General features: G+C 41.2%; 1 protein-coding gene across 3 annotated transcripts in view; it reads left to right on the top strand.

Annotated features, from left to right (window-relative positions):
* Nucleotides 1–23,210, top strand: part of tgfbr3 (transforming growth factor, beta receptor III) — a 75,497-nt gene that overhangs the window by 14,553 nt on the left and 37,734 nt on the right. For all 3 annotated transcript variants that reach the window (XM_030049171.1, XM_030049170.1, XM_030049169.1), the window contains exons 3-4: nt 8,979–9,166; nt 22,933–23,070. In XM_030049171.1, coding sequence (XP_029905031.1) covers nt 8,979–9,166; nt 22,933–23,070 — 326 coding nt within the window. The remainder of the gene's footprint in view (nt 1–8,978; nt 9,167–22,932; nt 23,071–23,210) is intronic.

The following is a 23,210-nucleotide window of genomic DNA, read 5'->3' as shown; positions in this document are numbered from 1 at the left end:
AAATGTCTTCAAAACAAGTTTCATTATTTCTTCAGCTGCACCATTGTATTTTCATAAAGAGAGCCGTTGCTTGTTTTATGAAACGTGTTGGCATTTATAAAATCATCTTCATTACTATGACAACCATATCCATCAGAAGAAACACATTTACCCCTGCTCGCTGAAGGATACTGGGAGCAAGACACGTGAGGATGTGTGTGTGCGCACATGGGGAAGGTTCTGTTTGTTTCTCTTCGGAAATGACTTGGTGGGAATATCAGATTTGTCCCTAACTGGCACATGGACTGACATCACTTCCTGTGCCCAAACCCTGGCACAATGCCAACTGTGAAGGGGCAACAAAGTGCGTTCCTGGGAACCACAGGCGTTTATCTCCAGTAAGATTTGCAATTTACAAGAAAGAAGAGAGCAGAGAGGCAGCTGCTTTTGTGCAGTCTAATCTATCTTAGACCTACACAGAGACACCCGTGTGACAGATTTGTAATTTAATATTGAAAAATTTGGTGTTACTTAGTGTTTCACAAACTTCTAAAACTGTATAAACAAATCATTGTGTTATTAAGAGACCATGAAGTCACTATGATAACTCCACCCGAGGAGCAGTGAACTACATGATGAGCTCTTTCTACTAATCTCTGTACCCTGACTGTTACAGCATCTGTAAAGGTGAAACTAAGCGAGACTTTGGATTTCACGCAAGCTGGGCTGTTATGCAAGCTGGGAAATTTGGTCATTAAGTTCAACAGCTGGCAAATAAAGGTTTGTCAAATTCTTTGTAATAAAGATTTTCACGACTTCCTGGGTAGACATGCTATACATGCATGGTTCCTCTGACTTTCTTGAACTTCTTTATTTTCTTCTTTATTTTCTTCTCTTTTACTGTCCCGTCTGTCATAACGGTGGAGAGGTTATTTGGTCCAAGAGATCACTGGCACATACAGTGTGCAGTCTGTGATCGTGTAGATTTGCTTTGGCTGCTCTAAAAATAAAAAGATCTGACTGTTTCACAGTGTGTGATAATGTGACATCAGCTTGCATGACAGCATCGTATTAACTTTTAAACTGCAGTGCTGCATGTGCAAAGTGCAGACATAAAGCATTTGGGGCTACAGCTCCAGGCCCTCCTTTTTGTGTTTTTTATTCTGCTTACTTGCATTAGATGGCATCAGATCTCCTGAAATTTTTGTGATTTCCCCTCCCATCAAATCTCACCTAAGTTTTTGGCAAACATTTTGCTTAGGGCTGCCACGATATCAGATTTTCACTGCATGATTATCATGGCAAAAAGAATTCACAATAACAATATTATTGCAATATCTATAGAAAATTTGAAAAACAAATATAGCTATCAGTAAAATTCAACTTTGACATTGTTTATTTTGTTTTGTTTTTTTAAAATATCAAGGTTATCAGTATGGGTTTATCGCAGTAGCCCTACTTTTGCCAGATTTTAATGTGCTTATCTTCCTGGAAGGTGTGTGGCTCCTTTTACTTTAAAATAACTGGCTCTTAAACTCTTAAATAACTGAAACTTACAAATCATATTTTAAAACTTCACAGCACCCAAAAACCTGTCTAATGTGAATTTATATGACGTTCAGTTTTTATACTTTTAAATATAATGTGATCATGTACTTGTGGAAGTCAGAAGAGCCTTGCCAGAGTATAAAATCTGGTGAAGGGTAAGAAAAGGAGAAGGGGGCTCATCTGCAGACTCACTTACACTTCACTTTATCACACACAATAAGTTTGTTGTAGTCTGCTGGATTGCACCAACATAACTGGGAGAGATATTAGCACTTAAATCAATGCTGAAATTACATGCCTTATTTTTCTAAAAGAAAATGATGTGACATCACTGCCTGGATCTCAGTCTGTTTAAATCGACTGCACTGCGTCAAAAGGGGGTTGGCTCTCAGAACATTTATACAGTCTCATTTTACTTGAATAACATTTGGATTTACTTGGCTCACTTCCTGTTTTACCACTTATACTATCGTGATCAGGCCTGAATGTACTTTCTGAATGTATCATAATAAAAACAATATCATCTCATGGAAAATAAATTCATTGTGCGCTGTCTTGTGATGTCATATCCAGTGTAGCTGTTAGAATAAGTGTGTGTATATCTGGTGCTAATCCCCCAAAAAGGCATAACCAGAGAAATAAACACATTCTAGTACGTGGGCATAGTAGGACAGCGTGAAACAGGGACAAAATGGGTGTCAAAGGGGAGCAGAAATAGGGTTAGGTGCATGCCAACCTGTGATTTTATTTTTTTCATACTCATGCCGTTTCCGCATTTTCATAAGTCATTATTAGTCCCGGCTGTGTACAATGCAGGGATTGACATCATTTACAGGAATCAAAAACTTAAGTGATGCATAATGAAACAATGATATCCAAGTATTTGAAAGTAAAGAGTTGAGTCTTACTCTGTGTGACTGCATTGAAATTTATTGCATGTAAAAGCAGGGATGTGGTGACAACTGTGCACAATTATGCATTTATAGTGTTGCTGCTTATTTTCGCCCACTAATGCACCTAAGCTAAATTGTCTTAAGATACAGATGTGCATACAGATGTGCATATTTTTTACAGCGTCTTTTTTGTGTTTGAAAACACTGAGAGGACTTGTCTTAATAGTTGCCTTTACCAGATATTGAGTAGCATTTCTAGAAAATGAAACACACAGCAGCCTACACTCAAGCCACAACCTTAAAGACCTGTAGGCACTTGGCACAAATGCCCTAATGTGCCACATGCGTCTGCCCACAGTTAGAGGGTTTTTCTGAGGTGCTACTGAGAATTCTTCATTTGAATCAGTCTGATATTTTCCATCAGAAAGGTTCCCCATGTGTCTCACTTTCCCTCTAAAAACCACAGTCTACTAACTCATATTTGCATGTGGTTTTTTTTAACCGATATACATTTGTCATACTTGCCAGCTGCTGGCACACCTGTTCTGATAACATATATTGACTCATATCTAAAGACAGTCCTTTTGTCTTTGTAAGGGCTGGAATACTGTTGAAGACAAGTTTTCATCCATTTTTTTCTGTTACGGCCATGTGGGAGGCTTGATCTTGTCAAGTTATTCTCGGGACTTGGCTTGTGAAACTGCAGCTTTTTGAAAGTTACGTTTCAGTGACATGAATCGTAATGAAGGTAAATTACTCACCCTGCACACTTTATGACTTTCAGCAGCCGGTGAAAGCAGCATGTGCGTCTCAACTTGCTGGAGAATTCATGTGCCAAAACTTAAGAAAATCATCTTTGATAAATGTGTTTAAGTTTGTCCTGTCGTAGTGAGAGAGCACTGTTTTTTCTCAGTGGGCCTTGCTTTTTGCTCGTCCTTTTCTTTTACTGCTGTCTCTTGCTGTTAGTCAGTGATGATCAGATGCTGATGTTGAATCAGTTTGGCCAGATCAGGAGCATGCCATGACATGTGTGTGCTTTCACAAAGAGTCTGAACTCTTCCCATAAATAAGTCTGTCTTATCAGCCTTAACCTCTTAAATAATTGTTCCCCTTAAATTTCATCCTCAAAGTTAAGTATTTTTATATACAGCATAACAATGACACATATAGCTGCTGTTTGCAACAACACCTTATGGAGCTATAACATGCTGACATTGAGTGAAACATCAAAACTGAAGATGCCATTGTTTCATGGCAGCATCATTAACTCAAATTGAAAATATCTAGATGTCTTGTTGACGGGACATATTTGGTGTCTCGGAAACCATGGGATCTCTACTAGAAGTTAAAATAAAGTATGTCTGTGTTCTTGAATTGAACAAAGCAAGGTACATTTGAAATGACATTTCGACCGATTGGACCAGCATAGTTAAAGAGGTTAATCATGAAGTAGGGTTGCAGTAGAGAAGAACCCCCCCCCCCCTTAGGACACACCATAGATTTGTAATATTTTCCCAAATGAAATTCTGGCACTGGATATAGCCACTGTCAGGAAATCTTCTCCATGTACAGGAAATGATGAATCAGAACTTAAGAGTGAGCTCTCCATCCAGAGAAAGCTGGACTCACCAATTTTAGATCTTTTGTGTCTTTTCTCGTAATGATAGCCTTTGGTAAAGGTCACTATAGAGCAGCCAGGCTTGTCAAAGGAAGTGTTTTATGTGCAGTTTTGTGACAGTATACTGTATTGCTTCAGGGAAGTGTAATCCTAAAAATTTCAAGCAGTTACTTCTCACTGCCATCGGGCTGGCAATGTGCAACATTGCCTAAAGCTTTAATCAAGCAGGATTAGAAAATTTTTCCCTCCATATTTCCAAGCAAATAATAGTTAAGTCTACAGTCTCTGTCATGCATTTTGTATATAGCTGCTATTCCAGGTTTTTCATTGTTTATTATCTCATCAGAGGAGGCTTCACATATGTGAGAGATTATTCTTACAGCTGGAGTATCACATTTACCATCAGATATTGCTGTATCTGTTGAGTTGAGGAGGTGTCTGCAGAGCAGTCTGTAGAGTGTCTGGTGGGCTCTGGCTGGATTTGTTTTTCAGGCACAGCGAACAACAGCCTCTCTCATTCCTCTGCTGTGGGCGTTCAGCCTGGCCAGCGAGAGGCACAAGCAGCAGCTGGACAGGACGTCTCTGTGCTTCATTGCTGACCAAGGAAACAGAAAGATGGCTTGAGAGTGGAGGGGGGAGAGAGGCATGGTTGAGGAAAGCGGGGAAACAGGCAGACAGACAAGGTGACAGAAGACACAAAGCTGTGGCAAGGCCAACAGATGCAAGTTTTTTTCCCCCCATAACCTTCTTTTTTCTCCATGTCCTTGGAGGTTACTGATGGTAATAGCATATGTGATGGGTTTAAAATTCAGTGGGCTTCAACTTGAAAGAAAAAAATTAATGACCAGTGAATGTTTAAATCTTTTTGGTTTTTCACATTGAACATTTTTAGCGAGTTAAGTTTCCTTAGACTTATTATAGACATAATTTATCCTGTTGAAAATACATCTCATGGTTTGGTCATTTGTAGTAAATGGTATCTTTGAGACCTTTTCTGCACCTGATCCAGTAAAGTAAACACTGAAAGCTCTAATGACGGCATGTTATTCTGAATCAGTATTTTGATTTAAAAATTCACACTAAACAGCCATGCCACAAGCACACCAACTGTGCTTATTTTTTTAGACTTCATTTTTGTTTCCCATTTACATAGTTCAATTTTATTTATTTAATAATGTGTTTCCTTCTGCTGATGTCTATGTATGTGGTATTGTCTCTCTCGTATCGACCTCTATTGTCTGTTGTCTGTTTTTCAGCAGTTAAATAAAGAAAATCATATCACTGCCAAACAAGTATTGTAATCTTTTGGCAGTCTCCCAGAGAAAGAACTCATTTCTCTCTGTTTGTCTGGCTGATGTTTGTTATTCCACAACCCCGTGTGTGTGTGGGGGGAAAAAGTGAGTTTGAGTGCCCTCAGACGTGTTTGGTGGAGTGAGGCGTGATGACTTTGGTTAGAGAGGGACTGGGCTGTAGTCCTTGGGGAGGAAAAGGGAAAGGGGGAGGGCAGGGGTTGAAACACTGATGCACCACAACCAGGTTTTACCATTAAATCCTGCCCCTTTTTTACTGCCGCAGCTAGAAATTGTCATTGTCTTAATGTATGCACCCATTAAGGGCGAAGAGCAATCTCTATGGGCTAGGAGTGAATTCACAAGCAATGAGAGACTATACAGAGTCAGGGTTAAGGCATCTGTCTAATGCTGAGGAGCTGTCTCAAGAGACAAATGGTAACAATAAAGCATCTGTGTGTTTCTCACAACAACAGAGAGCGGGGGGTACCATACATTATCTTGGCTTTATGCTGATCAAACATAAGCTTATAGTATAGCACTGAAGAGAAAACAATAGCCATGTGTTCGGAGCAAAAAAAAATATGTTCCCCCTGTCTCCTGCTGTTGAGGAGCAGCCCAGTGTTTTTGGAGTCAGTTGGGGGAGAATTTAAAGTTGTTATCTCCCTGTCTTTCACTCTGACTTTAATTATTTCCAAATGTTCCATCTGATCGCTGTTGGCAACCTTTGTGTGTTTAGTGTGTGTGTTTGAAATGTGAGCGGGCCTTGGCTGGCACAGGGATGTGGGGTAGAGTATAAGGTCTGACCTCCCCGAAAAACCTGGCCACAGACATTCCCATGGGATACATGACGTTCTAATGGAAAAGAGCTGTTTTGTACCTCACTCAAACCGCAGTGCTGTGTTTGTGTGCCTCTCCGTCTTCATGCAAGATATGTATGTTATTGTGTGTGTGTGTGTGCAAGTCAATAATCCAGTGATGTAAAAATTAAAGTATTTTTACGCCACAGGAAGATCTCAGGTTGCGGTACAGGCTGGTAACCACTTTAAAGCTTGTGGCTGATGTAACGGAAGTTCCCTAATGTGCATGAGAAAATGTGGATTTGAAGTGCCATTTTATAAACATGACTCAATCTGTGTTTAGATCAGCCTCTCCAGACTTTTACAAAGCACTGGACTTTACATTAGGGTTAATTGTGCTTTCCAGTATAGCTGATCAAAACAGAGAAAGAGGCCGAGCAGACCGCGCTTTAGTGTACTTTCACCATGCTGAGCTCTGCTACACTTGACTGATTGAGCGTGGTCACAGTTATACGCATCATAGCCATGGCTGCTGCTGCTGCCCTGTCACTGAATGAGGGACTCTACCAGAGACTGGATAAGGGACAGTACCTCTCTTTGCTAATTTTGCAATGAGAGCACATTTAGTTCAGACTCCATCAGACCGTTTCTGTTAAGTGAGTTGTTTCTAATTAGCATCAGTCAGATTATGCATTGTCTCTTCATTGAAGTTTTATGTAGCCATTGTGGCCTTAATTCCAGCAGATAATGTTTAGTAAAGAGAGGCGAGGAGAAGGGGAGGAGGGCTTGGTTTCATTTAAACCCAAAACTTCAAAGCTATATAAGAGATTGTCTATAGACTGTTCAGCCGTTGAGATCCCCTATGCATTATGCTCAGTTTTTGTCCTGTATCTTGTGTTGCTGCCACTGACTAATATGCAGGGTTACTGCAGTGGTCTGGACGGTGTCGAAATGTATCAATAAATAATTTTGTTATCTCATATAATTTTGCAATTTCCAGGTCTTGATCTCTTGGGACGTTGCACAAAATGTTTGGAAAAATGTTGCTTCACCGCCTCAATACTAGGGCTGTAGACAACCCAAGAAAATCTTGGTCGCCTGAAGTCCTGAAATTTCGACCAAAAGTCGACTAATTGGGGGGCAAAAAAAAAAAAAAAAAAAATAGTTACTATTTTTAGATTAATTAACTGGGCAGTAGCCTACCTGGTTGCCTCATCCGCCTAAATGAATTATAAATAAACAAAAAACAACTAGTATTTGCAGTATATTAAATCATTTTTGACCTAATTATTTTGCACTGAATGACACACTCGAGTTGGTTGGCTCTGACAGCGTTGCATCACGTGCACCTACGCAATATCATAGTCTATGATTTCCGAAAATAGTACTATGTCAAGCTGCCATCGTCGCGAGTGTGTGCGCTTGCAGTTATAAAACGATTATTAGACTAAAACTTTGAAATATGCCAATTCTGATATGTTTATACTCAAAACTGACCTAACGCAGACATGTTAGCTTACCGTTTTTAGGTGATATGGTATGTTGAGCTGTAATACGCAAACTGTTGTTTGCAAAGTTTGCATTTGACTTTTTTCCATCTATTTTGGTAAAATGCTGCCACTCTGACAACGTCTTTGACATGGTAGAGGACTAAATATTCATTAAATGTTCTTAGTTAAGCAAATATTCGGAAAACCAGGCCTAATTTTTTCTTCAATTCATAACATATGGGCCTACCTATCTATCTCCGCCAGTGGGTTGGGCTAATCCAAAATTGTGAAAACAAGGGGGTGTTATGAAGACAGACTGTTACCTTTGAAACAGGGTGTTCTGAAAACACCCCCATTAGCATTTAGTGCTTTACTCCTGATAAAATTAACACGGCAAATAGTCGACCAATCAGATTTTGGTCGACCAAGAACGTATCGTCCAATAAATTGACCAGTCGACTAACAAACTACAGCCCTACTCAATACATATACAGGCACATTTTCATGGTTATTTTTTTCCGACTTGTAGCTCTAGAGAGCAATCTTCAAATCAAGCATGATAAGAAATAGGAGGAAAAAAATGTATTGGTGTAACCACCAAAAACTAAATCAAATTAAGGTCTGAAAAAAGATAAATGTGTTTATGAACCACTGAATATTATTTTCCTCATTCATAGATAATGGGAAAAAGCCACCTCTGATATTATAAGAATCTTCTGAAAAGGTTTTGCTGGCTAGTTTGCTCATTTGTTCAGCTGTGTGATACCCCTTAAACAAGCCTGCTCTAGCTGTGTTGATTGTGCAGTGAGCTGACCTGTATGACATGTAGAGAGTTGGACAGTGTGAATCAGGTCATTACTGTAGACCTTGTTGACAGGTTTTTCATCTCAAATTGTCCAGGAGCCTGTCTGTGTCTCCAAGGCAACTACTGAAGGCCACAGTTAATGGTTAATTATGGGCTTTACAGCACCAAGTGCACTTAAGTGTACAGTCTGGTTCTCCTCCTCCTAAGTGATTAGAGAAGGTCAAATTTGACCATTTAAGGACAATAAAAATGGCTGAAAATATCTGGAGGGGAATATAATTGGAGTGTTTTGTGCTGTCTTGATTATATGTCTCACACCTAACACAGCCTATAGATGGTCAGACAGATTGGCGCTGCATTGTTCAGAGAGAAGATTTTTTATAGAGCTGTTGCTGTGAGGGAAAATAGCCCATTCCTTTTTTTCTGCTTTAACACTGGCTCTTTTTTATAGAGTCAAAAGAAGGTGCTCACGCTGAAAAAGGAAGGTGCTTACAAATGAGATGCGACATATACATAGATTTGGATGCTAACTACTTCCGTTTTTTTCCTCCTGCAGGGCCGTTGTCTCGCAGCCCGTGCGAGTTGCTGCCAGTGGGGATGGGACACCCCGTTCAGGCCATGCAGAAGAGCTTCACTGTCCTGTCAGGCTGTGCGAGCAGGGGCACCACTAGCCTCCCTCAGGAGGTCCACATCATCAACCTGAGGAGCCAAGCTTCTGAAGGACCGGTGAAAACCCCAGTAGAAGTGAGTCATCATTAGACAAAGCCAACTAAACTGAAACTATAATTTATGCCCCCATTCTAACTCTGAAGGGAGTATAAGGCCCGTTTCCACCGCAGGAACAGCGGGGTAATTTTATGGGGCCGTGGCCGTTGTCGCGTGTCTCCACCGCCGGAACTACCCCGAAGGAGAGAGTTCCTGAACCTTTACAGGGGCTAAAAAACGGCCCTGCCTCGGGGTAGGGACTCTGAGCAGCCCCGAAAAACTCCTGGGTTTACTCACGGCACGATGTGATGTCAACAGAAAGCAGGCGTCCCTAGCAACACGGCCAACACTACCAAGCTAACGCTAACGTGCTAGCTAACGTTAAAACACACTTTTTAGCCGGCATTTATAGGGGCGCTAATGTTAGCGAGAGCCCGTCTACGACGAGCCTTGCCACTCTCCATTAACCCCCGTTGTATCAAACTTGGTTGCAGTTCCACCGTAATTCCACTGGGGGTGATCGCGGGCGAGTGCAGAATGAATGGGGCTCTATGGAGCTAAACGGCTAAATTTGTCTCTTACTCCTGTTTATGGTTGAAAAATCGCAAATACTGTTGTAGTTTCTGAAAGTCCAGTATGGATTATAGGTTAAAAGTGAAATTAGCGAGAACTTATATCCTTTTGATTTCCTATAGTTTGGGCTGTTGTTGGCCATAACACGCTAGCATTTGCTAATGAATGCTGATTGGTCAGTGACGGACTTGCGGCTGTTTACGACGAGGGATCCCACTTGATGGCACCCGAAGACCAAGAGAAACGGGAAACACCACTCTTAAGGAGGACTTTTCCATCAAAGTTGATATTTGTGTGTACAGAGAATGTCAAATGTTGTTTATAGGCTTAAATAACAAATTTTCATGTCAAGAGTTTGACCGTTTATTGCGCCATTGTTCAGTTAAATGCTGTTGAGAAAACACAATTAGAAAGACTACATGCTGTGTCGCGTGTGTGACGTCACGTCATCGCCGTTTCCCTCCATCCAGATTCAAGTCAAGATGCCGGTGTGTTTTGTTCCCGATTGTCCGCGTCTCCGAGGGCCGACGGAGCGCCGGGCCGGGCGGGAGGGCGAGTGGACCCCACCGTCGGGCGGAAAAAAACTCAGAACCTCAAAAACTCAGCGCGGAGCAGAGAAATCGCCATGTCTGTTGTAGGCTTCCAGTGCGAGTGGTGACGTATATCATTCGCACCGAGAGCAGCGAAGAGTTGTAGTTCACAAAGCGGGCTCACACAAAACCTAACATTATTAATATTCTTCGCGCTAAATTGTAGTCTTCTTTGCGTGAAAAATTATCTTTAAATATCACAAACAACATATGTGAAATCCATGGCACAATTCAAACGGGACCAGAAAATAATTTTTATCTACCCATTGGATTGCATTCATAATTTTTTGCTTTTGAGGACCCATGTACCGGAAGTGGGTGGGCGGGACTTCACCACTCTATTCACCTGCAGTCAAGTTCAGAATTTTGTTTAAATGTTGAGTATGGGAGAGAAGCATCCGAAAATATAAACTCACATCTCTTATCAATAAATTGATTTATGCTATGAGAATCTTCACAGAATATTGCCTCAGCGTGTGCTTATGAATTTGTTTTTCAGCATTGCCCTTACAAAACAACTCATTCAAAGACATTCTGCTCTGTTCTGCCTTGCCTCACCTTCAGTTGAGTTGCCTGTTCAGTCTGATAAAGTGTTGAAGATCTGCAGCATCGTTCCACTGCCCTCATTTGCCCCTATTGCAATCAGTAACAGATAATGACAGTCATTCCCTCCCCCGTCTTGCAGAGAGGAAGGATAAAGCCAGGAAGCAAAACACTCTAAACTTCCACTGGAGTGGAGAGTGTGGTTGGAGACTCTGCAACATGCAGTAAAATAAATCTGTCCTGTTACTAAATGAAACCTGGTAAGCAAACAGGTCATTCTCACCTAACATTTGAGAAACTAAGACTGGAATTATTGAGTCATTACAGTGGTTGTATGTGAGAGTTTTTCCACCACGTATTTGTTTTAACCAAAGCTCTTTAATGTGGTTGTTCAGACTGTCAGCGCAGCTCCTGTTAGTATTTCGGAGGTTGATGTCAATTTTAGAACCCTTGCTTGTTGTTACGTGTTATGTTGCACTATCAAATGGCAAGGCTTCCCACTTGCCATAGTTTTGCTATGAATCGTGGGTAAACGGCCTACGAAAATGCTGTGTCTGGATTTTGAAAGGTCCCTAGTTGCCACTCGGTTCAGTCATGGCAGTGTGAAAAGCAGCATGTACAGACGTGCCATTGCAGTTTTGCTGCTCATGCAGGTTTAAGCATTGCCAAGGCCACATATACAGACACACAGTGTGTACCAGTTTGCTGCATCAGCAGGTAAATAACAGTAGGACTTTTTTGACTCTGTTACAACACTTTACTTCATGAAAAGAAATACTACATCTCTCCCATCACAACAATGACAGAGATTTGTCTTTCGTTGTAATCTTCCATGCTAACCTCACTTGATAAACTGTAGAGGAGACGTGTTTGATCAAGTGGCTGACTTCAGATTGCAAGAAAGCACTTCATGGTTCTTATCATCTGAGAATACAAATTCTCCTCTTTAACATGATATATAAACTTTAAACGTGTGATATAAGACAACACAGAAAGTATTTGTGCACATAAACCTCCTGACTGTCGTAGAATTTCAGAATTTACAAGGAGACTGGAAAGAGTTAGTTTACATGTCTCCTCTTTTACGTTTGAGATTTCAAAGGAATTTTAGACAAATATGAGATAATAGAAGATAAGAAAACACAGTTTATCCATCTTGTGCAGTCAGTTATTTGATGTAGCCTCTATACTGTGCTAACAAATTATGATTTTGTCACATTAAAACAACTGTCACACTTAAAGAGGAGGAGTTTTCAGCGCTGAGGCCTTCAGGTGTCATGGCTGCCACCACTCAGAAACTGTGTCCGTCTTGGTGGAGAGGGCTCGCTGTGTTTCATCTAGCTACAGATATACTTGTGTCAAGGTGGATTATGATAAGGCACAGAGAGATATTCACCACAAAAAACATCTGTTTTGTCTACAGCTGCTGACAGATAAGATTGTCCTTCTTAGTGCATTCCAAACCTCAGGTATTTCCCCAACTAATTGTTTGGCTTTCTTATGAGAGAGATTAGTGCACACGGGACAAAGGGTGATGAGGATCTTTAACCTAAACACAACAAGGATCTTTCCTGTCCGGAGACATATGCAGGCATGGAAATCTTACTATATTTTAGGTGCTATACAGGTTGTGCTTAACACGACACTTAGGCTGTCTGAATCATTTATTTATTCACTCTCCTTCTCTCCTCCTCCTCCTCCTAAATAATAGTTTGATAATGCTGTCAAGTAATTCTGTTTGTAGCAGTCAGTCTGTGTGTTACATTAGGGCCATAGCAAGGTTTTTTAGCTCTGAATTATATTGTTTTCACATGCTTGTGTTTGTTATTCTTGTCAAATGTGCTATTTTTCTGTCTCTATCATTACTCCTTTACACACTTTGTTAATGAAGTGGAACAATGAACCGTCTGATGGTTGGACTGAAACTTTCTGCTGGCTCAGCTGCAATCTTAGTAGCCCAGGTTGTTATTGTTTATTAGTGCACAGCCAGCTCGGTTATCTTGTTTCTGCAACACCCAAAGAGATGAGTAAAGCCTGACTCTTGTGTGCTGTTTAATGCATGTTTTTGTGTGTTTTTTGGCTCAGATCTGAGCTGAAGGCGAAATGTGGAGGCGGAAATATGTGTGAGGGCCAAGTGGTATGTGCACAATGTAAGGATACTGATTACTTACTTTATAAAAAAAATGAAGGAGTCTTTGGGGAAAAAAAGAGTAAATGAACATACATGCACATTTGGTTTGGACAGGTTTTTAATAATGCTTATTTCAGCCCAGTTTGATGACAGCACAAATGCAGTTGTACCATTATGAGGTTAATGATCCTCACTTCACCTGGCCCACTGTGAGAGTGACAGTGGGCCAGATCTGAGTGGAAATATTCTATAGAGCGAAGTAGAAGAAATAGACAGTCACGTGAAAACAGGTCAACTATCCTTTTCAGCTTTTGAGTTATGATATTACATAAGTTTATTTTGTTTTGAGAGCTTTAATGACATCTCCTGTGGTATTGGGTTTGGGGCATTTCCAACTTGCATTTATTTTCTTTCTCAACAGACATGCATAATAATTTGCTCAGTAAAAAGCACCTCATAGCGTTACCATTATGAATACTGCACAGTGAAGCATTCAGTTCAGAAGGTCTGTGAAATCCATCAGGTCAGGTCACTTGGCCTGGCCTTGTGTAACCCATCACCTGCGTGAGGAGTTATGTGGAGGAGGCAGTCTGTTCTCTTCTCTGCAGCCTTGGCTGTGGAAGGTCGCTCTGGCTGTTGGAGAGATTAGGTGGCCCTGCAGAAGTTCGCTCTGTGACTGCAGGTCCGTCCCTCTGATTAGATAAGATCCCCTTAATGGACACTTGGGCATGCAGCCCACTCTGGTCCTCCATGGCCTTCCCACCTGAGACACACAGAGGGGCCTCTGCAGACACAAGCAGCCCCTTCCTTTCTGCTTTTATCTGGCCTTCAACAACAGTGCATACAGTACGTCAGAGTGTGGGCTCAGGGACACAAACTGGCCCTGATCTTCAGTGACTGAAGGAGGGGATAATCCATGTGTGGCATATACCCCTTAAGCCATACTGGGAATTACAGGCTCCTCTATGCTCTACCTCAGTGGTTCTCAAAACTTTTAATGCTTAAAGAGATATTAAATCTATTTTAAAAGGGCTGTGCAGCCTTGTTTGAGTGGATTTAGTCATTTTAACAAAATCTAACTGAGGGGCTATCAACCCTGTGACAGGCTAATAATTACCATTTGGGACTACCACCCTAAATACCACTAAGAGGATGAGAAAAATAAGATTCTCTAAAACAGGTGAACTATCCCTTTACTTGCTTTTGCAGTGGAACCCAAAATTCAGCTGCATTTTGGCCACAGATTCACTCACACAAAAGTTTGTGAAATAAGATAACATTGTGCCAAATACTTTAATTAAATTGTTCCTTATTTTCCTGAGAACACCTTGAACCACTTCAGTGACGCATGAGAACCTGAAACCCATTTTAAGCCACCCAGTAGATGATATCAGTATCAGTACTGGCCAATATCATTTATAAGTGATGGATTACAAGCAGATGGTAGGATGCTCTTTAAAGCCTCAGGTTCCTCATTCAGTCTGTTACCTGTGCTTAAGACTTGTACTTCACAATGCAATACCCATATTACCATTTAATCTGCCCATATTAACATTTAATTAAGCATTAAGTCTTACAATCTGGTTTTCCTTAAAAAGAAGTGAAAAATCTGCCAGTGGGATGAGATAATGTCTCTTATTTCCAATGCAGTTGCACTTGTTTTGAGCTTTTCTGGAAACAAATGACATTATCGGGGTAATAACCTCACCATTTGGCTAGCATTAAGCCAGTCAGACTTGATGAAGGCTCGAAATAAACATTTTAAATAGAAACATCTCATCTCAATAAAATTGTGTCACACTATTGGCAGAGTTTATTGCATTTTATTTTTTAAAGAAAAATAATACACTTATCAGTGGGGTTGTGATTATTTTATGGACTGAGGCCATCATGGTAGTTATTCACTAATTACACATCACCAGGTAAATATCATGGTTTGTGCTTTTTCCACACTTTTCCACATTTTTGATCATTTCCATGTCCCACACATACTTCACTGAAGCAAACTGTGGCACAGAAAAATTGCCCCTGCTTTATCTCTTTACCCTGTATGCCTCTCCGAACACAGACCTGCATGTATTTGAGCTGTCATGATACAGCTCACACAGGTGTGGATAGTCACTGTGGCTGCCATGCAACATTATTGCTGTTGCTGAGAAAAAGGGGGTGGTAATAGTGCTCTGTCACTGTAATCATAGGCTGAGTAAATTTATGAATAGATTCGAATTCCACAGCCACAGATTTTTTTTTTTTTTTTTTTTGCAGTGTGGATATCACAACTCCATGCATAAACTATTTTCACTGGATGAATCTGAGCCAGCCTCAGATTTGTGAATGTTTTAAGGTCGCCTTTCTAATTTGAATATTTGAGTCCATTTGAGTCGTCAGTGTTGGCGGCATACAAATTGATCTCACTCTTGGTAATGGGTCTTTTCCGATGTTTGCTTTGGAAAGTGTGTCCTATGCTTATTTTCTAAGTCAGCACCGAGGTGGCTGGTCAGTCCGTGGTTATGTCAGTGTTCTGAGTCCTCCTCTCCCTCTCTCCTGATGGAGGAGGAAGTGGTGTCTGGGCCACAGAACAGACTGTATTTGGATGTCTAAACGATGGCCTGCCACACAAGAGGTGCCTGTGGCTAAACTTTGGCAGAGCTTAATTCAGACCCTCACTGTTTGAGTTGAGGGGCTTCCTGAGAACATGCAACTGATTCTTTTATAATCTGCAGCAGTGACTTTTTTTACTAAGTGACTGCAATGCACGGCTTTTGCCAGGTAGAGGAACAAAGTCACCAAAACAGATTGCATGTGTGCACTGATACAGACAAGTATAATCACATGCCCATTTGCAAACATGCACACACACACACATCCTACAGCTGCAATGTGTCAAGCATGCTTCACATCCACCCCACGTCTATGTGTGTGTGAAACCCACAGCTAGCAGTTTGCACATGCCTCCAGTAAAGAGTGAGAGCAATGAATTGTTTCCTGCCCGCTTCAGTGAACTCATTCTGTATGGCTATTAACCAGAGGGTCTGAATGCTTATCCTTTCAATAACAGAAAGAAATGCACAGCTGGACTTGACTCAAAATACACATTTTGGCACCTGGCCAATCTCCACACCAAAGTTGAGTTATTAAGTGCAACAGAACACCTCAGCAGTGACTGTGCATAGTGCTTTGACAGTCACACACTCACATTCACAGGACTCGCTGTGACCAAATACTACCAAGTCAGGTTTTATTAGCAGACCAGATGCAGAAAGTATGTTAATCATTTATTCAAGTAAAAGCTGAAATACCCACAATAGCACTCAGAATAGTAGTCTGGTGAAATATAAGACCAGTGTTAAATTCTGCGTAAGTGAAGCTATTGCAGTTTTTGCCGGATTAAAAATAGAACTACAACTCTGATGCTGTAAAGCACAGCTGGTCAAGTTTCATTTTCTGCTATTGCTTCTTTTGAATTCTGAGTCAAACCTTTAAAGGATATGATTTTTATGACTTTATTATGATTCAATTGCAGGGCCTTTCGCTTTAAAAATAACAAGTTTCTGCAGCTACTATATGACTCTAATGAAGTAAAAATCATAGGTTTCAATTTGATCTAGTGATGGCAAAGATTCCCTTTCTTGAAATTGATTTACTCAAGCTACACACGCCTCAAAATTACATGCTTGTACTTAAGTGTTTTTGCATCAGTGAATGATTACATAGTCGTTATTGTTGTACTGACCCATGGCAAAAGGAAAATAATAAATAATGATAAACAATCAATTTCATTTACACAATAAAACCGAGGCCACATTATGTTACGGAATTAACATGATTGGTTGAGTTTCAGATAAGCACTACTCACATATTCATATACATAATATTTATCCCAACAAGGACAATCTAGTCGAAGAATTAAATGAAATGTCAGAATCACAGCAATGAGCAGAGTAAATTGGTCAACTTTAAAAGAGTACATTAAGTTTTAGGAGATTGGATCATGGCTCATTTCATACATTAAAGGTATCACAGGTAGTTTTCCCTACTCGGTTTTGGTTACAATCAGAATTTCTCACTGCAGCACATTGTTTCTCCCATAAACTCTTTTAAGACAATGCAATATTATGGCTGATTTCCAGCAAATTAAAAAGTACTGTTTTTTCATCATACTCTAGTTAGTTGAACTATAAACTGTAAACAACAGACTGTTACATGGTCTAGAGTAAACAGACAACGCAGTTACACCAGCCTGTCTTCATAAAACAACAAATTCTCTCACTGACTCAACTAGACTGTAATTCTTTGCTTCTAGATAATTTCTTACTATTGTCTTTCTGAACTAACGAGTGACAAATTCATCAGCTATGAAATGGTTCTGATCAAAGTAACAGAGTTGCTTTCTTCCCTCACGTCCATCTGGGTTTCTTAAGGAGAGGCAGACCAGGCCAGGAGACTGGAAATGCAGTAACCTGCAATAGGACTAATAAAGTGACCACTCTGGTCTGGCGGGCTCTAATAAAGCCTCTAACTACCAGGGTCGTGCGTGTGGGACGGTAATGCTCTTCTCAGATAATGGCAAAATTGTTTTTTGGCATATCTGCACAAAATTGAATTTGCAGTTTTATTGTAAATTAGTGTCCCATTCTGTAAGAGAGTGAGTGAATGAAAGGAGAGGCAAAACAGCAGCAGAGTTACAGTCACACTGAGCTGTATCACAGACTCAGCCTGCAGCTCATATTTCTTGTAAGCTTTAATACCCATGGGTTTCTGGGGCAAAAAACCTTTTTTCATGGGTTGGATTTTGACCCTAAAGGTGTTAGTGTTTTGCCATTTACCCTCCACCAAAACAATGACCTCATCTGAAGTGTTCATTTCTGTTACTCTTGCCCTGCTCTGATTAGTAGTATCAAGTATCAAGTTTGACCATTTTCCCATATGCTCCCTCTGTCACATGCCAAAGTGGCCTTTTACACCCTGCTAGCCAGCCCCCACCACATCTTTGTTGATAGAGAACATGGCACTATGGGAAACTTTTTTCCTACTGGTAGTTTCCCATGTCGCTGTTGTCTGTTCCTCAAAAACAAGCACTTAATTTTTCTAAGACACAAACATCAGTATTTGGTAACAGTTGGAGATAAACTGAGGTCCCCTTTGTGCCTGCCTGGGCATACAATTGAGTGATCGGGTTGAAAACAAACAACAGGGACCAGTGATATCTCAAATAGGCCATCTTTCTCTAATCAGTTTACCAAAGGCAAACATCAAACGCAGGCTCTTGGCTCTGAATCAGGGTGAGGCAGAGCAGATGATTGCTTTATCAGCTGGAATTTGCAGATATCTTTGTCTGTGTGAGTGACTAGCTGGAGAGCTCACCAGGCGCAAACAGCTGGCAGGAGTACAGCAGCGTCAGATATGAGTCAAGCTTATGGACAAAAGGCAGAATCCAGACACACACACACACACACACACACATACAGAAAGCCAACACCCTTTTTTTCCTGTACCTACTTTAGGCCATTTCTGTGTCCTTAGGATGTTATCAGATGTTATACAAACAGTTTAGAGACTGACTGTTAACCAAGATTAAGTAAATACGTATTTTCTACAGTTTATTGGTATATGGCATTATACTGAATATGTTTTATGCCATGACTGCCCTGATGTGAATGCATTTTGTGTTTAAAGGCAGAGACTTGTTAGGAGGACCCCATCCACTTTGACTTTTTATCGTAGGATCTGCTCTGCAGCCCCCCACCCGCCATCTTTGACTTGGTGTTATTTTCTAGAGCACCTCCTGCCATTCTGCCTTATCGCTGCAAGATTGCTATCCAGAGGCCCTGTCTCCCTCTCACGTCTTTTCAGGCTGCCCTCTTGCAGTGTGGCAAGGCGCTGTGTGCAGACTGATTACCATCACAGCTCTGGGGCAAGGCTCCAGGTAGTGTCCCCATCACACCCAGATCAGTGGGTGGCGCTGATAAGAGCAGTCAACAGGTTTCACTCTGCCCCCTCATCCCTTACCTCCTCTGTCTCGACTATTTGACTTTCTCTCCCTGCACAGAGCCTCCCCCTCAGCGCAGTGATCCAGAAAAAACCAAGATCCAGGCAGACAAGACACACATGCACATGATTTGACAAACATACGTCAGATAAAACTGTGTGATTGGTCCCAGGCAGTGTTCCTTTCTTCTCTTGCACCCTGGCTTTCTCAGTTCTCAGCCAGTCCTTTTTGCTGTGCCATAAGTGACTTTGTTCCAAGGCTCAGCATGTAGAAACTTGCTTATCCAGGCCAGAGTAATATTTTAAGTTGAAGTTTTTCTGTCATTTGTGTACAGGATATTAATCCATGTCAACTGTTATCGACTGCTTTTTAAAAGAGGCAAACAATGCAAGATGGTCCTTTTTGTTACGCAGATATATTTCTGCTGATGCTGTACAATGTTCTGCCTTTCTGTAGTAGATTATTTCGTGGGAGGGAGAGTGTATTCATAGATTAGTTTTACTTTTTGGCTAATTAAAGGATGTTTTGAGTTTTCTCTGAGTCACCAAGGGTAGTGAGGCACTTAATCAGCTCTGTCAATAAAGGAAACTCCCTTTTCCTGTAAGAGTACTGAGCAACACAGTGTAAGCTCTGCCTGAAGTGGGACTGCTTGTTACATTGCTGGGCACAATATTCGACCCGGACCTATGCAGTTATGAAAGGATTACATTACAGCTCTGATGCACTGTGTTTATGAAGCACACTCAAAACTATGTGTAATTTACTCAGGCCTGAAAGGTCATGAAATCGCAATCGCATGCTCCATACAGGCCAAATGCTTGGAATCACCCACTGCAATTACCGTCTCCCAGGCACACACTGTGCTCTAAATCTGGGCATGCTGTACATTGTTACACTGAAATAACTGTTTATGATTTTTCAGTTCAGATTCCATCCGCTTAAGATTGTGTTTGTTGTTCAGCATGATCTGGAGATTTAAGTTGGAGGTGTGCTTTGTCTTCTTCTGCTTCTCTCTCTCTCTCTTTTTTTTTTTTTCTCTTAACAAGCATATTTCCATTGTTTACACATGCTACAACCAGTAATGGTATGCTCTCTGACTGGCCTCACTTAGCCTGCTACAGCTGTCGTCCCCTGTGTGGAGTTTTATTTCAGTAACGTGATAGGTCTAGACAAGCTTCCAACACTCCTCCATCCCTGGTCACTGGCAAATGTGCCCTGTAACTGTAATGGACACTAGAGTCCCAAATCCCTGTACCAGCCTCCTGATAATCAATCAGGCTTGCCCCCACCACAGCAGACTCTCTCCACAGGCTCCTCTGAAGGTAGCTGCACCAGGGGCAACTCAGCGCCACCTGATCCTTTGTGAACACAATTAGAGGTACTTTGATGCCTGGTGTTTTGGAGCCACGACTCTCCACACCCAGCCTGTGCGCCTTGGTCTGTTGCTCTAGGCACCACAGCGCTGCCCTGTTGCCACGGCAATGCCGCAAACCTCATGACAGCAAGTCTGTGGGCAGAGATGAACACCAGCTGCTGTTGAGCATTGCACATCACACACACACACACACATGTGCATATCAGCTCTGGCCAGAAGCTGATATAGATTGGAATGTCATCATTTGCTCGCTGAAGGATTAATAGTAACGGATGCCGTAATAGTAATTACGACTGTTTTCCCTTTTTCACTCTCGGTGCCTCTTTTGCCTTTCGTCTCCCCACAAATCTGTTTATGCCTGTGTTTTCAGGTGACTCACGTCTTCTGGAAATGTTTCTGTCTGGGTCTAAAATTCTTCATCTTTTACAACGCTCTCTCTCTCTCTCTTTCTTATTCTTGTCCTGCCTCCCTCTTCCATCTTGCAAAGCCAGGGCCTCAAAGCCAGGCCAGGTATGATTATATCTTGGTTGTTGTTATTCTCAGAGGAGCGATGCACAGGCTTTTTCCAGAGTCTGGACTGAGGGGGAGGCAAGCATGTAAAAAAAAAAAAAAAAAAATAGTACAGAGAGAGAGAGAGCGTAGAGGGAGCAGAAAGTGCAGTGAGATGTACTGATCTGTTTGTTTGGAGCACTAGCCAGTTTGCCTCATAGATAAGTGTTCAGTAATTTCTTCCATTTGGTTCCCTCAAAGGGCCTTTTTAATGATTTTTGCAGCACTTTTACGGACCACATCACTAAACACTCTCATTTGTGTTGCTCTTCTCCAGGATTTAGATCTGTGGAAGTCTGATTATTAGGCTTTGATGCTTCATGCTCAGTTTCTGTTTTCAACTGCCAGTGTCTTGTTCTTGTCCCCTGGCTTCATATAGCATCACAGAGACAAAATTGTGAATGCAGAGTATTTGTCACATACTTTGCATGCTTTTCACATCATTTTAGTGGATAAACAGGACACTTTCCTGGGTAGAACTTATCTCTGTAAGGCAGACTGAAGTATTGCCTCAAACTGACTTGGTAAAACATGTGTGTATGTCTGTGTGCATACATTCAGGCCTTGTCCTATTTTAATATTTAGTCTGGTTCAGTATCCATAACAGTCTAGCTGTTATAGTTTACTTTATGCCTATACAGAGCAGTCTGAATGAATATGCTGTTGTTTATAAATATGCTTAATAGTTACTGTTTAGAAATCAAGAGTGTAACGGTTATAGCATTACACCCGAAAGCTTCCTTTATATGATAAGGATCTCAGTGCTGATGACACATACAACCATATCTAGTAGGCATGAATTTTTCCATTGTAATTTTTTGGCTTCAACTGCTGTTATGGAACTCGTTTCTATAGTATTGCAATTTGCAACCATATCGTGTATGTGTTCTCATTTTTCACAGCTGCCAATTGTGAATATAGATAGACTCTTTATTGTCAAATTGGATTTAACTGCACTACCTGTGAATAGATGAAACCAGTGTTTTCACAAGCCATGTCTGATTAAGTTAGGGACTGTAAAATCAGATAATTTGACTCAGACACAAATCCTTGTGGCTTGAATTAGTAATTTACAAGCTTTTAAAAGTCACACACAGGAAGGGACTAATATAATTAGGCTGGGAATAAACTCAAAAAGAATAGAGAGAAAGAAGTTAAAGAAGAGTGTTAGACAGATTGTCGCACCTTCTAGAGTATCAGTTTTCATCAGAGCCTGCGTTGGTAGAGTATTAGAAAATTTCCACCTGTGCCGAAGTAAATTTGTGTAATGCCAGTGCTTTCCCGCAAGTAGCCTTCAATCAGATAGTGGTGATAGTAATGCTTGCAGTAATGCTTGTTTGTCAAGATGATGAAGGGCTGAATCCCTGCTAAGCTGGAGGTGAGTTTGGACTCAGTGCTTGCCCAGGCCGTAAATCACCTGACTAGATTTGGTCCAGTGGGTCCAGACACAGCTAACACAGGAGACAAGAATACAAGAGTTTAGGCCCCAAAGGAGCGAGGTTTGTTCTCCTCATTTCACTAACAGACTGTGAAAATCTATTTTAATGGCAGCCTGAGAACCAAAGGCATAGTTGCATGCTGTGGAGATGGTAACAGCGACCCGCCACTTACTTTTTTCTTGGCTAACAAAGACCCCAGTGTGCAAAAGTTCAGATCCCGCTGAGACAACATATCAGAGCTAAGCAAGTGCCTTTTAGGGAAAAACAGCATGCTGTCTTTGTGAGTATATCAGCGCAGTGAGTGCGTAAACAACAAGAAAGTCTGATAAAGAACAACATTCTGCAATGTTAGAGCTCTGTAATTACACTGTGATAGCAACTGTGTATCCCACAGTGTTTTGATAATATTGAATAAACTTGCACAAATTAGCTTTGCATAACGCTGTGTGAAAATGTTATGATCCGGTCTGATGTACTGCGTTGGATCTTGTCGTGACTGGTGTATTTTTCTATGACTCTGCCCTGATCTCTTCCTCAATATGCCAATATTGTTGTATTTGCACCAGGTATTCATAAGTCTGATCCTCTGTTTGTTTCTGTATGGTTGTCTTACTAGGTGGAGCTGCATCTGAAGCCCATCCAGTCTTTGCTTCTCCACCAGAAGCCCCTGGTCTTCGTTCTCAACTCCCCGCAACCAGTGATCTGGAAGATCAAGACAGAGAAGCTGGCCCAGGGCATCAAACATACCTTTCATGTGAGTCCAGCATCACTAAGTCCCTTCAAATCCAACTTCCTAACACGGTGTATTCATTTCCTCACAGACTAAGCTGTATTTCCATTTCAGCTGCCTACTTCTCTCAAAGTATTAAAGGGACTCATAATTTGCATAGGAAG

Source organism: Myripristis murdjan, chromosome 4 (assembly GCF_902150065.1).
Source record: "Myripristis murdjan chromosome 4, fMyrMur1.1, whole genome shotgun sequence".
Classification (NCBI taxonomy): Eukaryota; Metazoa; Chordata; class Actinopteri; order Holocentriformes; family Holocentridae; genus Myripristis; species Myripristis murdjan.
The sequence above is the reverse complement of the archived record's forward strand: the minus strand, read 5'-3'. Positions and strand labels throughout refer to the sequence as shown.